The following is a 15735-nucleotide window of genomic DNA, read 5'->3' on the forward strand; positions in this document are numbered from 1 at the left end:
CTACTCCGGCTGGGGGGCTGGTGTCTCGTTGGCGTTGGTGTCTGTGGTCTTGTTCTCCAGCTCGTCGTCAGAGAGCAGGTCCAGAGAGGCTCCCTCCACCTGGAGCTGACGCCTGCCTGACCGGCCCGAGGAGAAGCTGATGGGACCTCCACGCCTGGAGAGAAGGAGAGGAGAGGTGGAGGACAGGAGGAGAGGAGAGATGGAGGACAGGAGAGGAGAGAGGAAGAGTGTGTGTATGTGTGTGTGTGTTTGTTTGTTTGTTTGTTTGTTTGTTTGTTTGTGTGTGTGTGTGTGTGTTTGTTTGTTTGTTTGTATGTTTGTGTGTGTGTGTGTGTTTTTGTTTGTTTGTTTGTCTGTTTATTTGTGTGTGTGTGTGTGTACCTGAGGCGGCTCTTCAGGGTGTTGACCTCTCTGCTGAGCCCCTCGCTGGCCTCGGTGGCATCATCCAGCTCTCTCTGCAGCTTCCTGCGGTAGGCGTTGGCCCGCGTGGCCTCCTCCTCCGCCTCCTCCAGCTGGCGCTTCAACTGCTTCATACGGGAGTTGGCCTTCTCCATCTACACACACACACACACACACACACACACACACGCAGTCAGTCAACCTCTAATTTTGGAACTCGTAAAACGCGTCAGCGCACCAGCACCGTGGCGTTAGTGCGGTGGCGGGATCCACCAGGTCTTTTCGTGCAGTGTTGCACACTAACCACCAGGAGGCATTGTTGATCAAGCAACTTCTAGTGGCAGCTGAGCGACTTGATTACCTAGATTAGTGAGGGACTGGTAACGTTAGGGTGGAATGTAACCTATTCAGGGAAATCAAATAAATGTTTGCAATTATATAACCCAACACCTTAGTGTCTTAGTGGTAGGCGAAGTTTGAACTTGCACTAGATCCTGATCCATGAGCCTATGTTGAAGTTAACTTTCGGATGTATTTAGGCTACAGAATGCAAAAGACCAGACGAGCTAAAATGTCTTCAGCGAAATCAAATCAAAACTTAAAAAAAAATCATATAACATTTGAGATATACAGTGTATGTACATCTATAACAATTGATCGCTGGCCACGCTGCAGGCCCACACACACACACACAAACACACACACACACACACACACACAAGCACAGTCACACACATACACACACACACCCACACATATACATGCACACACACGCACACACACACACACATATACATGCACGCACACACACGCACACACACAGGTGGACTGACGCACACATCAGCATCGTCTTCTCACACTTGGAACACTGCGGCTGCCTTGCACTAACATCACCATGACAACAACATGCGAGTGCCGCCCTGCCACAGCCTCACCTGCTCCTTGTACTGGTCGGCATGGCGACGCTCATCCTCCACCTGCATGCATACCTCCTTCAGCTTCTTCTCCGTCCTCCGGACAAGCTTATTGGCTGCTGCTCGCTCCCTGGGGGCGGAGCAGACACACAGCAGGTTAGAAGACACGCCTCTTTTTAAGTGAGTTCTCACTAACAGTTACTAGAGAGATACTGTAGGAGTGTGTGTGTGTGTGTGATTGGGGGGGGGGGGGCTTCTCACTTGGCCTCCTGCTCTAGCTGTTCTTCCAGCTGGATGATCTTGGCCTCCAGGGTGGTGATGGAGGCCTTGAAGCGAGCCTTGACTGAGCCCTCCAGCTCGCCCAGCTTGGCTCGCAGCTCCTTGTTCTGCCGCTCCAGCTGCTGACGAGCGTTCTCACTCTTCTGGGCCGCGCTGCGCTCACCACCCAGCTCTGTGGTCAGGGTGTCCACCTGGGGGAGGAGAGAGAGGGAGGAGAGGAGGGGGAGGAGGAGAGGGAGGAAGAAGGAGAGGGAGGAGAGGGAGAGGAGAGGCAGGAACAGGAGTGAAGGGGAGGGAAAAGAGGAAAAACTATTAAAAATGGCAACATGATGTGAATGGAAAATAAGAGTGTCCTATTGTCTAGGAACACTTTGATCTTTACTGTGAATTATTATGGGATTTAGGACAACTGGACTCATATCTTAAATCTATTCTTGGAATAAGGTAGCCTAGTATTATGTACTGCATCTCCAAGCATTCTGTCGAATCAGATGAACAGTGTGTCTAACCCTCTGTCAGACTAGACTGTACTGTATACAGCTAGTTAGCTAGTAAGAACACTAGATACAGTTACTGTGGCTAGTAAGAATGCTATTTGGTAAGTAAAAAGTAGCTACTGTTCTTACTAGCTAGCTACCTTGTGTTCCATGGTGTACACAAGCACCATCCACGTGGGTTCTGACATTTGCTCGTATGGTTTCTCCTATCACTGCTATGCCGATGACACCCAACTGGTCCTGTCATTTCCCCCTTCTGATACACAAGTAGAGACACGCATAGCTGGGTGCTTGGCTGACATCTCAGAGTGGATGACGACACATCACCTCAAGCTCAACCTGGACAAGACTGAGCTGCTGTTCCTCCCGGAGAAGGGCTGCCCGCACTGCAACCTGGCCATCACCATTGAAGACACAATGGTGACACCGACTTGGACTGCGAGGAATCTGGGCGTGACCCTGGACGACCAATTGTTGTTCTCGGCGTATTTCACATCTGTTACACGCTCTTTCAGATTCCTGCTCTACAACATCAGGAGGATTCGCCCTTTCCTCACTGAAGAAACGGCGGAGGTGCTCATCCAGGCCCTGGTCATCTCCTGCCTGGACTATTGCAACTCCCTCCTTGCTGGGGCCCCGGCGTCAGCCATTAAATCTCTGGAACTTGTCCAGAAAGTTGCTGCTTGCCTGGTGTTCAACCACCCCAAGTTCTCCCACACAACTTCCCTTCTTCGTTCCCTGAACTGGCTCCCTGTAGCAGCTCAAATCCAGTTTAAAACTCTGGTGCTAGCCTACAGGGCAATGAAAAGAACAGCCCCCTCCTACCTCCAGGCCATGCTCAAACCCTACACCCCCTCCCGACCACTATGCTCTGCTACCTGCGACTGGTTGCCCCGTCGTTCATTTGTTAAATGCAGTTATTGTAAGTTGCTTTGGATTAAAGCGTCAGCTAAATGACTGTAATGTAACATGAAAGGTGTGGTTGTGATGTCATGCGGATCTGCATCGCGGTCTAAATGACTAATGTAATATGACAGGTGTGGTTGTGATGTTATGATGATGTCATGCGGACCTGCATGATGGTCTAAATGACTGTAATGTAATGGCGGTCTAAATGACTGTAATGTAATATGACAGGTGTGGTTGTGATGTCATGATGATGTCATGCGGACCTGCATGGCGGTCTTCCGGAAGCGGTCGTTCAGCAGCTCCATGTTGCCCTGCTCCTCCTCCAGCTCCTCCTCCAGCTGGGCCATGCGAGCCTCCAGGCGACGCTTCTCCTCCATCAGGGCCGACCTGACACACACACACACACGCGCACACACACACACACACACATGCTAGGTCAGGTCCCGGTCATCACCAAGTGGTTCTCCGTGTTCATACCGAGGGTCACCTACTTGCCCGAGGTGCTGTTGGTGATCTCGTCCGCCAGCTCGTCCCGCTCCTGCTCCGCGTGGCGACGCCCCCGCTCTGACGCCGCCAGGTCCTGCAGGGCGCGCAGAGGGCAGAGGTCAAACACGGTGTCCAACCACGCTGCTTCATCACATTATATCCAATCACACCCACAAGACAGGCCTCAGTCTTTGCTATTGGAGGATGGGGTGCCAAACGACTGTACCACCTCCAGTCATGTACTTTTAATAATTTTAGTTATTTATTAACGACCAGGTTTCCCTTATAAAAGAGATCTTGCATCTCAATGGGACTTCCTGGTTAAAGCTGCAATAACTGATTTTTTTTCACATTGTCAAAACTAATTAAAACCACCTGATATCATATTGTTTGATTGAGCCATAGCGTCCTGCTTCAGTGACTCACCCCTACAGTACCAGTCACCAGGTCTTGTTATTCCAGCATTTCTGCCTGTGTTTTTCAAATTACGGCCTGTAACTTTGCTCCGCCCCCGTGCTACAGTTGGGGGGGGGGGGGGGGGGAACTGCATAGGACCATGATCACTCATATATGAACCATACTGTATCTCTCTGATCACTCATATATGAACCATACCTCTCTGATAGCTCCTATATGAACCATACCTCCCTGATCACTACTATATGAACCATACCTCCCTGATCACTACTATATGAACCATACCTCCCTACTCACTTCTATATGAGCCATACCTCTCTAAGCACTCCTATATGAACCTCCCTGATCAGTCCTTATGAACCTCCCTGATCACTACTATATGAACCATACCTCCCTGATCACTCCAATATGAATCTCCCTGATCACTACTATATGAACCATACCTCCCTACTCACTTCTATATGAACCATACCTCCCTGATCACTCCTATAGGAACTTCCCTGATCATTCCTATATGAACTATACCTCTATGATCACTCCTATATGAACCTCCCTGCTCATTCCTATATGAACCATACCTTCCTGATCATTCCTATATGAACCATACCTTCCCGATCACTCCTATATGAACCATACCTTCCTGATCATTCCTATATGAACCATACCTTCCCGATCACTCCTATATGAACCATACCTTCCCGATCACTCCTATATGAACCATACCTTCCCGATCACTCCTATATGAACCATACCTCGTGCAGTTGTAGAATCTCAGCCTCCAGACTCTTCAGCTTCTTCTCGTTCTCCTTGGACTGAGAGAAGATCTCATCCCTGGAGGCTCGTGCATCCTCCAACTCCCTCTGATAGTCCTTCATCTGGGCCTGACACACACACATACGCACGCACACACACACACACACACACACACACACACACACACACACACACACACACACACACACACACACACACACACACACACACACACACACACACACACACACACACACAGAGAGAGAGAGAGAGTCAACACAGAGAGATCATTCTACCCTCTGAGTCCTGGTCTTAAAGGGATAGTTAACCCAAATTTCAAATGTACAGCTTTATTTCCATTACACTGAACATAGTCAATGGAGAAACTGAAACAGTGATTCAGCGTTTGATCACTCACAGTGGAGATTCCTGTTGTTACCTGGAGTTTGGTTCCGATGGTACGCTCTTACCTGGAGTTTGCGTAGCTGTTTGATGGCCTCGTCCCTGGCCTTGTTGGCGGCCTCTATGTGTGCCTCCATGTCCTTCAGGTCCATCTCCAGCTTCTTCTTAGCGGCCACCGCCAAGGCCCTCTGCTTCCTCTCGTCCTCCAGCTCCGCCTCCATCTCTCGCACCTGGAGAGGGGGGGTAGAAGGGAGCAGGTGCTGAAGTTCTCTGCCATCACCTTCATATGTTGTAGACAGTCTGGTGTTCAGTCAGGACTCAACTGAGACCATGATGACTCTCTTGGAGCCCTCTCTCTTCTTCTTCTTCTGTACCTGTTTGACCAGCGCTTTCTTCTTCTTCTCTACCTGTTTGTTGAGCGTTCTCTTCTTCTCTACCTGTTTGACCAGCGCTCTCTTCTTCTCTACCTGTTTAACCAGTGCTCTCTTCTTCTTCTCTACCTGTTTAACCAGTGCTCTCTTCTTCTTCTCTACCTGTTTAACCAGTGCTCTCTTCTTCTTCTCTACCTGTTTGACCAGTGCTCTCTTCTTCTTCTCTACCTGTTTGACCAGTGCTATCTTCTTCTTCTCTACCTGTTTGACCAGTGCTCTCTTCTTCTTCTCTACCTGTTTAATGAGCTCTCTCTTCTTCTCTACCTGTTTAACCAGTGCTCTCTTCTTCTCGTCGTTCTGGTCGTCGCGCCCCTGCAGGTCCCTCTCGTACTGGGCCTTCATGGCCTGCATGTTGACCTCCAGGCGCAGCTTGGCGTCCTCGGTGGCCTGCAGCTCATCCTCCAGCTCCTCCAGCTGCACACGCATCTCCTCCAGCTGCTGCTCCAGGGTCCGCTTCGACTTCTCCAGCTCATGAACCTGGGAGAGGGAGGGAGGGAGGGAGAGAGAGAGAGAGAGAGAGAGAACAGAGGGAGGACAACATATCAGCCCAACAGGACTGGTTCTCTGTACTTCAGGGGCAGGGTGGAGCGGTACTCATTCATTCTGGGCGGGGGGAAGGGGGGGGGGTAGTATTCAGTGCGAAACTCACATTCTTGCCCACATCGTCCTTGGAGCTCATCAGGTCCTCCATCTCAGCGCGGAGCTGCTTGTTGAGCCTCTCCAGCTCCTCCTTGGCCTCCAGGGCCTCGTCCAGCGCCCGGGTCATGGACAGAGCCTTGGTCTCCTTCTCCCGGGCCTCTGCCTCCGCACGGTCACGCTCCTCCGCGTAGCGAGCCGAGATGGTCTTCTCCTCCGCCAGCATCTAGACAGAGACAGAGACCATTCATATCCCCTCAGCCAGCATCTAGACAGAGAGACAGAGACCATTCATATCCCTTCAGCCAGCATCTAGACAGAGAGACAGAGACCATTCATATCCCCTCAGCCAACATCTAGACAGAGAGACAGAGACCATTCATATCCCCTCAGCCAACATCTAGACAGAGAGACAGAGACCATTCATATCCCCTCAGCCAGCATCTAGACAGAGAGACAGAGACCATTCATATCCTCTCAGCCAACATCTAGACAGAGAGACAGAGACCATTCATATATCCCCTCAGCCAACATCTAGACAGAGAGACAGAGACCATTCATATCCTCTCAGCCAACATCTAGACAGAGAGACAGAGACCATTCAAGTCTCCACAGCCAGCATCTAGACAGAGAGACCATTCGTGTCTCCACAGCCAGCATCTAGACAGAGAGACCATTCATGTCTCTCAGAGACACAGAGATACAGTGCTGGGTAGCTCATGTGAGGACCTCATGTTTCAAGGTAACCTCGCAGTCTCCTGTAAGCAGAGCACACCTGGGTTAAATACTATTTGCAAATACTATGAATTACTTGGGGTCCCCTGAATTTAGTTTACACAGTCTAATGAACCAACTGAGCAAAAATTAACACACCTCAAATACTACAGTACATGTTTGACCCAGCTATGTGACGTGGTGGTCAAGTCTACCTGGTCAAACTCGTATTTGACCCAGGTAACGTTACAGTATGTGGTGGTCAAGTCTACCTGGTCAAACTTCTTCTGCTTCTTCTCCAGGCTGGAAACGATCTGTCTCTGGTGGTCCAGGTCCACGGTCAGGTCGTCCAGCTCCTGCTGCAGGCGCGTCTTGGTCTTCTCCAGCTTCTCGAAGGCCATGGCCTTCTCCTCCAGGCGCTGGTCGGCCAGCTCCACGTCCTTCAGCAGCTTCCTCTTCACCTCCTCCAGCCCCTCCATCGCCCCCACATCATCCTCCAGCTTCTTCTTGGTCTCCACCAGCTACACACACACACACACACGCATGCACACACAAAGAAACATCATCAGTAAGGTTTGTGTGTGTGTGTGTGAGTGAGTATGTGTGAGTGAGTGTGTGTGTGTGTGTTTGTGTGTGTGTGAGAGAGTGTGTGTGTGGGTGTGTGAGTATGTGTGTGAGTGAGTATGTGTGAGTGAGTGAGTGTGTGAGTGAGTATGTGTGTGTGTGTGTGTGTGTGTGTGTGTGTGTGTGTGTGTGTGTGTGTGTGTGTGTGTGTACTTGGGCCTGCAGCGTGGCCAGCTGTTTCTCCAGGTTGCGTCTGGCCTCCTCGTCCTCCTCCTGCTGCTCCTGCAGGCTGTTCTTCTCCTCCTCCAGCTGGCGCAGACGACTGCTCTGGGCCAGCTTCTGACGAGTCTCTTCCTGAAGCAACTCCTACACACACGCAATGCACACACACACATACACGCATGTATACACATCCCATCAGGGATAAGCGTATTCTAAAACATTTCAACAATCAAGCGTTCTTACATGACCTGGCCGATGTAAGCTGTTATAGAGCTGGTATGGACTTCCCTGACCTCTAACCCTCATCCTAACCCTCATCCTAACCCTAACCCACCTGCAGGCTCTAGTCCCATTAGCCCTCCCAGCCTCCAGGCTCCCCCGTACAGTTCCTCTCGCCGGCTCGTCTGTAGGGGAGGTTTGAAGGAATTTGATCACTCTGGACCCAAACAAATCAGCTGGGTCGGATGAGCTTGCAGCGTTCTTTATCAACATTGCTGCCCCTATCATTGCAGCGCCCTTAACACCTGTGTAACCCCTTCCTCCATACACTCGAAATACCAACAGATTGGAAAGAAGCGATTGTGCTTCCTCTGTTCAAGGGCAGTGATTAGGCGGACCCAAACTGTTACAGGCCCATTTCTATCCTGCCTTGTGTGTCTAAGGTATTTGAAAAGCTTGTTTACAAACAGCTAACCGACTATGTGAATGTGTACGGTATACTATCTGGGGTGCAGTCTGGTTTTCATGCTGGGTACAGTTGTGTTACAGCTACTTTAAAGGTTCTCAATGATATTACATCTGCATTAGATGCCAAACACACTGTGCTGCAATATTCATTGACCTTGCCAAAGCTTTCGATACTGTTGACCACACCATCCTCATCAATACACTAATCATTCACTGGCTTGGTTTTCTCACTATCTCTCTCATCGGGGGCAACGTGTGAGGTTTGAAAACCTACTTTCTCTCCCTCTCCTAGTCACCATGGGGGTCCCTCAAGGTTACATACTTGGTCCCACACTGTTCTCTACAGTATATCAACAACATTCCTCGGGCTCCCTCCAGCCGTGTGGGAGCTACCCTGGATCAGGTCACTGTTTATTAGTACCTGGGCATCTGGCTAGACATTTCTCCCACCACATCTTAAATTCCTAAAAAGGAACCCGAGTTTGGCCTTTATCTTAGACTGCACCAAGATAAAGGCCAAACTCGGGTTCCTTTTTAGGAATCCTCTCACTTTTACCTCTTCTGCCAAACTCACCTTCATACAAATGACCATTTTCTCAATTTTCAATTACAGTGACACAATATACAGGTCTGCATGCAAAGGTGCCCTTTCTACACTCGACACTCTTTACCACTGCTATCCGGTTTTCCACAAATGCCTCCTTCAAAACACACCACTGCACTCTTTGGTCAACTGGCCCTTCCTTCACACCCGTTGTAACACCCCCTGGTTCACTCTCATTTACACGACCCTTGTATAACCCTCCTACAGTACCTGTGTCACCTGCTACACCCAATTCCTGTCACACACAACAGCCAGACCTCACTCCATATCCAATTAAAAATCCACAGCACCAACACCTCCCTCGATCTGGCATCATTCCTCTGACTGGAATGATGTGCAACAAACCCTAAAACTGACCAAACCATCCCCATCTCTGCATTCAAAGATGTCATCTTAGACATTCTCACTTATTCCTGCAACTATTTTAACTCAATGTAATGTCCCCAAACGTTCATGTGTCTTTTCTCCATATCCCCATTACTGTCTATTTGTGTCTTCATGTGCTCTTGTTTGGCTGTTATCATCTGTTGCATTCATGTTTATATTTAGCTGCTATTGTTGATGTATTTTGTATCTATATTGAGTTGTTATTATTGATGTATTTTTGTGCTTTTAACATGTTTTTATCTTCTAGCCCACCTCCATTTCCCCTTACTGTTAGTGGCTCTTGTCACTTCCCAGGCCGCAATTGTAAATAAGAATTTGTTCTTAATGACTTGCCTGATGAAATAAAGGTTAAATAAAAATAAATAAAACGCACACACATGCGCGCGCACACCCACCCCCACACACCCTCACACACCCTCACACACCCACACCAACATCTCTCCCACCTGAGTGTCCTGTAGCTGGCCCTCCAGGCTGGCGGTGTCCTTGGCCAGTTTGATGCCCTTCCTCTCTGCATCCTCCAGCAGAGCCGACACGTTGTCCAGCTCCATCTGCATGCACGCACGCACAGAGACACGCACACACACACACACACACACACACACACACACACAGGGCAGCAGGCGTCAGAATAAGTCTTCAAGACATAGAGCAGTGTCCAAAGAAGTCAGAATGTGTGTGTGCAATGTGTGTGTGTGTGCGTGTGTATGTGTTTGTGTGCATATGTGTTTGTGTGTGTGTGTTGTGTGTGCATGTGTTTGTGTGTGTGTGTGTGCATGTGTGTGTGTATGTGTGGGACCTGCAGCTTGTGCGAGCGCTCCGCCTGCTCCCCCTTGCTCTTCTCCCCTTCGGCGGCCCTGGCCGTGACCTCCTGCAGCTGCGCCTCCAGCTTCTTCCTGCGCTGCTCCGCCTCGCTGCGCGCCTGCTGCAGCACCTTCACCTCGCCCGCCAGCTCCTTGTTGGCGCTCTCCTGGCTCTGCTTGTTCTTCTCCAGGTTGGCTTTGAACTGCACACAGACAGCACAGACAACAGACGTTAGGACAACACCACCACAGACACCAAACGTTAGGACAACACCATCAGCACAGACAACAGACGTTAGGACAATATCGGCACAGACACCAGACGTTAGGACAACACTGGCACAGACACCAGACGTTAGGAAAACACCGGCACAGACATGTTATACAACACTATCCGCACAGACAACAGACGTTAGGACAACACTGGCACAGACACCAGACATTAGGACAACACTGGCACAGACACCAGATGTTAATCTGCATGTGTGATGGGTTAAATCAAGCAGTTCATTCAACCGGTTGAAACATTCAACAATGAGAAAGGAACAGGGAAAAATAACATTTTGGTACAGTAAAATATGTCTGAATATGAACTGCTAGGATTCATTCATAGACTTCTAGATTCTATTTTTTGAAAATAATATAATATATTATGATAATTATATATATTATTAGAATAAAATATAATATGACTGTCAAAATATTGTAAAGACCTCTTGGTATTGTACAGTATGGAGGACCGGGATGACTGTAAGAGTGTGTTCAGTGTAATGGAAATAAAGCTATACATTTGAAATTTAAACTATTGTAAACTATCCCTTTAAGACCAGGACTCAGAGGGTAGAATGATCTCTCTGTGTTGACTGTGTGTGTGTGTGTGTGTGTGTGTGTGTGTGTGTGTGTGTGTGTGTGTGTGTGTGTGTGTGTGTGTGTGTGTGTGTGTGTGTGTGTGTGTGTGTGTGTGTGTGTGGTCCACCCACCCTCTTGGCCTGTTCCAGCTGTTCTGACAGCTCCTCCAGGGCGGTGCCGTGTCTCTGTCTCAGCTCCAGGATCTGGGCCTCATGGTTCTTGCTCTCCTCCTCCATGGCTTTCTTCAGCTCCGTCACCTCCTGCTCTCGCTTGGTCCTGACCGCACCACACCACACCAGGGAGAGAAGGGTTAACAACCTAACCCTTAACCCTAACCCTAACCCACCACACCACACCAGGGAAAGAAGGGTTAACAACCTAACCCTTAACCCTAACCCTAACCCACCACGCGAGTGAGTGAGTGAGTGAGTGAGTGAGTGAGTGAGTGAGTGAGTGAGTGAGTGAGTGAGTGAGTGAGTGAGTGAGTGTGTGTGTGTGTGTGTGTGTGTGTGTGTGTGTGTGTGTGTGTGTGTGAGTGAGTGTGTGTGTACCTGAGCTCCTGCTGGGCGGCGGTGGTGTCCAGGGTGTCCTCCAGCTCGGTCTTCAGGGCCTCCAGCTCCTCTCCCAGGTCTCTCTTCAGCTTCTCAGCCTTGTTCCTGGACAGCCGCTCCGCCTCCAGGTCCTCCTGCAGCTCCGCCAGCTGAGCCTGGAGCTCCCGCACCTGCTTCAGGGCGTTGTTCCTCTGGGTCACCTCGTCATCACCCCTGGGGAACACAAGGACACACACACACAGTTGGTTATGGTACATAAAACAAAATCTGAAATTGAATTTGTAAAAACTGGTATATTGCAGAGCAAACCCCTGGCATCCAACTGCAGTCATATTGGAAGAGTAATTTACGCTGCTATTCAAGTGCGCGCCACAGGGTGGGAGTACAGGGGCAGGTTGTCGTCATAACCTGATAACCTGAACAGGATCGCATGAGCATGAGAGCAGCTCCTGAACACGTGTGTTTTTAACTGCCAATGATTTGGACCGTGTAGACCAGGGGGCATTTACACACAAACACACACACATTCCAACCCTGTGAGCTCTCCAGCCCAATCACTACCCCTGGAGGCCTGGCCAGCACCCCACCATGACAGAGAGCATCACAATGATAAACACGGTCAGTTTATTTTTAATGGGCAGATGATAGGATCACTGATGTGTATCTGCCTGAGAATAAGCAATAAAACACAGGTGTTGGGACTGTGAGACTCTGGTGATGTCTCTACAGAGGTATGTGGCCATACCTGACTCTAGTCTGAGAATCAGGATCTCAGTCTCTGTCCAGAAACTGTCAACACTACAGGCTGTCCCACCACTGCTGAACACCTGAAGTACACCGTGTGGGTTGAAACAAACTCCCCTATTGTAAGTCACGGTTGATAAAAGAGTCTTCTAAATGACTGTAATGTAATGTAATAATACTCTCCTGGACTCTATTCTATCACACCCTAGGCTATTAAATTCCCTCCCTCTTTCCCTCCATCCCTCCAAATCTCCATCCCCCTTCCCTCTGCCCCTTCTCTCCATCCCTCCATCCCTCCTTCCCAGTCTGACCTGGCCTGCAGGGCCTGCAGCTCCTCCTCCTTCTTGGCCAGCTGGATCTTGAGCTCCTCTATCTGGGCCTGCAGCTCAGAGATTTGGTCCTGCAGGTCCGTGGTCTCCCCGTCCAGCTTCCGCTTGGCCTTCTCCAGCTCCTGACGAGTCTTCTCCTCCTTCTTCAGACGCTCTAGGGGGGTGGGATGAGAGAGGGACAGAGGGAGACAAAGACAGAGGAGGGACAGTGGATGGCAGGTTACATACAGCATGCCAGACTTTGGACATCTCCGCCACCGAAAGTCTTGAGACATCTCAATTGAAAAGAACAGCATCTAAAACTGATGCTACCAATCACAGGCACTGCCTACATCTCAAACAGGGTGAAGGAACCGCCTTACCGGAAATTATGTTCTCCCCCTATCTTCGCCCCTAACTCGAGTGGAGAATCAAAATAAAACAAAACAAAACATTCACCGCCCCATAAGAAAGGACCGGCCTAAAGACTTTTTTTTTTTACTTTAGATCTCAAATATCTCAATATCTCAAATTGTTTCCACCCACTTTTAGCAATGAAACCTGGATGAAAGTCTTCAGTCTCTAGTTGAGAGCAGCATTTAGAGACTGACTCAAATCTGGACGAATGTCTTCAGTCTCTGGTTAAGCGCAGCGTTTAGAGATTGACTAAAGCTGGACAAATGTCTTCAGTCTCTAGTTGAGCGCAGCGTTTAGAGACTCAAACCTGGACGAATGTCTTCACCCTCTAGTTGCACACAGCGCTTAGAGACTGACTCCTGAGTCTACAGTTCGGCAAGATGTTGAACTGTACCTGTGAACCTTGCCTGTGATGGACGCCTACACTGTCATATAACTGACAACCCTGCAGCTGTACAATGATCTAACTAGAAGAGTTATGAGTTGAGGAGGCGGTTTGGAACCAAGCTGTGGTGATGATGGGATTTGGTACCTTCCAGGTCGACCATCATCATCTCCTGCTTGTTCTTGACCTTGCCCAGGTTCTTGGCCTTCTCCTCCTCTTCCGTCAGCAGGGAGGTGATCTCACTGATACGGTCCTCCTGCAGCTTCTTCTCCTGAGGGGAGAGAGGGAGGGAGGGGGAGCGGGGAGGTGTAGCTGGTTAATGTAGGTAAATGACAAACATGAACCATATATTGTGCCATAAAGTGCTTCCAGGATGAAACCTGGCATTGATTGGATTGCCGGTTCTGGTTCCCTGGTCAAAGGTCAAACATGGCGGTCTCCTCTCACCTTGAGGAACTTGGAGTTCTGGTCCTCCAGCAGCAGGATGTCCTCCTCAAACTTCTTGATCTTGGCCTCAGCCGTCACCTTGTCCAGCTGCAGCTTCTGCCTGGCTGCCTCCTCCTCGTCCAGCTGCTCCTCCAGGTCCTGGATGTGGGACTGCATCTTTTTCTTCTCGTTCTGGAGGCCCTGGCTGCGCTCCTCCTCCTCCTCCACCCGCGCCTCCAGGTCGTGGAGGATCTCCTCCAGCTCCTGCTTCTTGGCGGCCAGCCGCGCCCTCATCTCCTCCGCCTCAGCAAACAGCTCTGTCTCTGCCTGCAGCTGCTCTGCCAGGATGGTCTTCTCCTCCGTCAGCTGTGGAACCACACACGATTCAAGAGAGTCAAGATTTCTTGTTGCTGCCGACTCCAAGGGGCGAATTCACTAAAGGATTGCGCAGCTTTTCCTGACGCAAAGCCTGTGCAAATAAGTCAAAAATTATGTTTGCTATTCACAAAGCCCTCGCAAAGGGTGAAATACGGTGTTAACTGCGTTGCGTTAGTCATTGCGTTTCTCTGCGCCGGTGTTATTAGCTCATATTTAAATTAGGTAATATGGGCGGAGAATGTTCCCCTTTCTATGCAAATGAACATTATTGCAAAACCCGCCCAATTCACAAAGATCGGCGCAAATTGCCTCACGCAGTTAAAGTGAAATTAATTGCGTTTTCAGAGACGTGGTGGTATTTAAGCGCAAGGGGTGTCATGGCCAGCCTTTCCACTGATCATGGCAGCAGTGATTGTTGCGAGGCGAATTCGGCATCGCAATGCCAGGCATGTTGTTCGTGAGAGAATATTTAGAAGAAGGTCACTTTTTGATTTAACACTAGAACCACAGCGGTAGCTGTTTGGACACCAGAGCGCGCAGCTCTTCAGCCAACTGGAGGATGAAGTCGCGTCTGGGGAGGCTCAGTTGACTATGCGTCTCTCCACCCGTCCCCAGCGAGTCCAAGCTCCCCCAATGAATAATACTCATTTATAATAGCCTACATAGCACGAAACTGTGCGTATAATAGTCTATACGCGAAACTGCGCATTCCCTATAGCTGTTCATTGAACGGCTGGGGGCCGATATAGGTATAAATAAATAAAAACATAGCCTACACAATATTTTTTTTATTTGAATGGTCTTGAAAATATTTTGCTTTTGTATCATAGGTGACGGCAGGTATCATCTTCAGCCATGGATGATGACTCCCGTGCGTAATCCTTGTTACGTTGGAGAGGCGGCGTACAACTGGGCTCACATCAGGACGCGCGGTGTGATTGAGTGCACATTTGGAATCCTGAAAGGCCGTTTAGATGCCTAGATCGTACCGGTGGGGAATGTTATACACTCCCCCAAAAGTAGTATGCCAGATCATCGTGCTGCAACTTGCATAACATAAAATGACAATTTTTCCTTTGTTCGTCTTTTCAAATAATTCCACCTCCGTTTGCAGTCTTCCGCGTTTACACACACAAACGGCACTGACTGCTTGTGAAATTAAACCCCAAATCTGATTTTTGGCTGTAGCGTCATATTTTTGGTGGAAAGCTGTGAGGCATGCTTTTGAACCTCGTCCGTGAGGACTTCAAGTTCGCGGTCTGAGAATCGTATTTTTCTCTTTCTGTCTGCCATCGTCCAATGATATGCATACGAGTTGTTTGCGCTGCATGCGCAGTATTTATAGTCATTTCCTATATCAGCAGCAAATTGCACTCAGCCGCAAACACCGAATGGGCGTGTTTGCGCTGGGATATTATTAGCGCAATGTCTTTAGTGAATAGGTTTTTAAAACGGAGCACATAGCTGGCGCAACTGACGCGCAATGTAATGGTGCAATTAGCGGGCGCAATTTGCTTTAGTGAATTCGCCCCCAAGAGTATGCTCAAAAACAGATAGACTCCAATACTCAATT

General features: G+C 49.3%; 1 protein-coding gene across 5 annotated transcripts in view; it reads right to left on the reverse strand.

Moving 5' to 3' along the window:
- Positions 1-15735, reverse strand: part of LOC311308771 (myosin-10-like) — a gene marked incomplete at both ends in the record, with an annotated part of 73228 nt that continues 57493 nt past the window's right edge. For all 5 annotated transcript variants that reach the window (XM_084437811.1, XM_084437810.1, XM_084437809.1 and 2 more), the window contains 19 exons: positions 1-154; positions 382-554; positions 1335-1443; positions 1575-1783; positions 3262-3385; positions 3490-3578; positions 4654-4782; positions 5125-5286; positions 5752-5964; positions 6137-6349; positions 7110-7358; positions 7615-7767; positions 9748-9852; positions 10101-10307; positions 11085-11229; positions 11505-11717; positions 12560-12731; positions 13506-13629; positions 13806-14150. In XM_084437811.1, the coding sequence (XP_084293937.1) occupies positions 1-154; positions 382-554; positions 1335-1443; positions 1575-1783; positions 3262-3385; positions 3490-3578; positions 4654-4782; positions 5125-5286; positions 5752-5964; positions 6137-6349; positions 7110-7358; positions 7615-7767; positions 9748-9852; positions 10101-10307; positions 11085-11229; positions 11505-11717; positions 12560-12731; positions 13506-13629; positions 13806-14150 (3288 nt within the window). The remainder of the gene's footprint in view (positions 155-381; positions 555-1334; positions 1444-1574; positions 1784-3261; positions 3386-3489; positions 3579-4653; positions 4783-5124; positions 5287-5751; positions 5965-6136; positions 6350-7109; positions 7359-7614; positions 7768-9747; positions 9853-10100; positions 10308-11084; positions 11230-11504; positions 11718-12559; positions 12732-13505; positions 13630-13805; positions 14151-15735) is intronic.

The sequence above is a fragment of the Borostomias antarcticus genome (genome assembly GCF_949987555.1).
Source record: "Borostomias antarcticus genome assembly, chromosome: 5".
NCBI lineage: Eukaryota > Metazoa > Chordata > Actinopteri > Stomiiformes > Stomiidae > Borostomias > Borostomias antarcticus.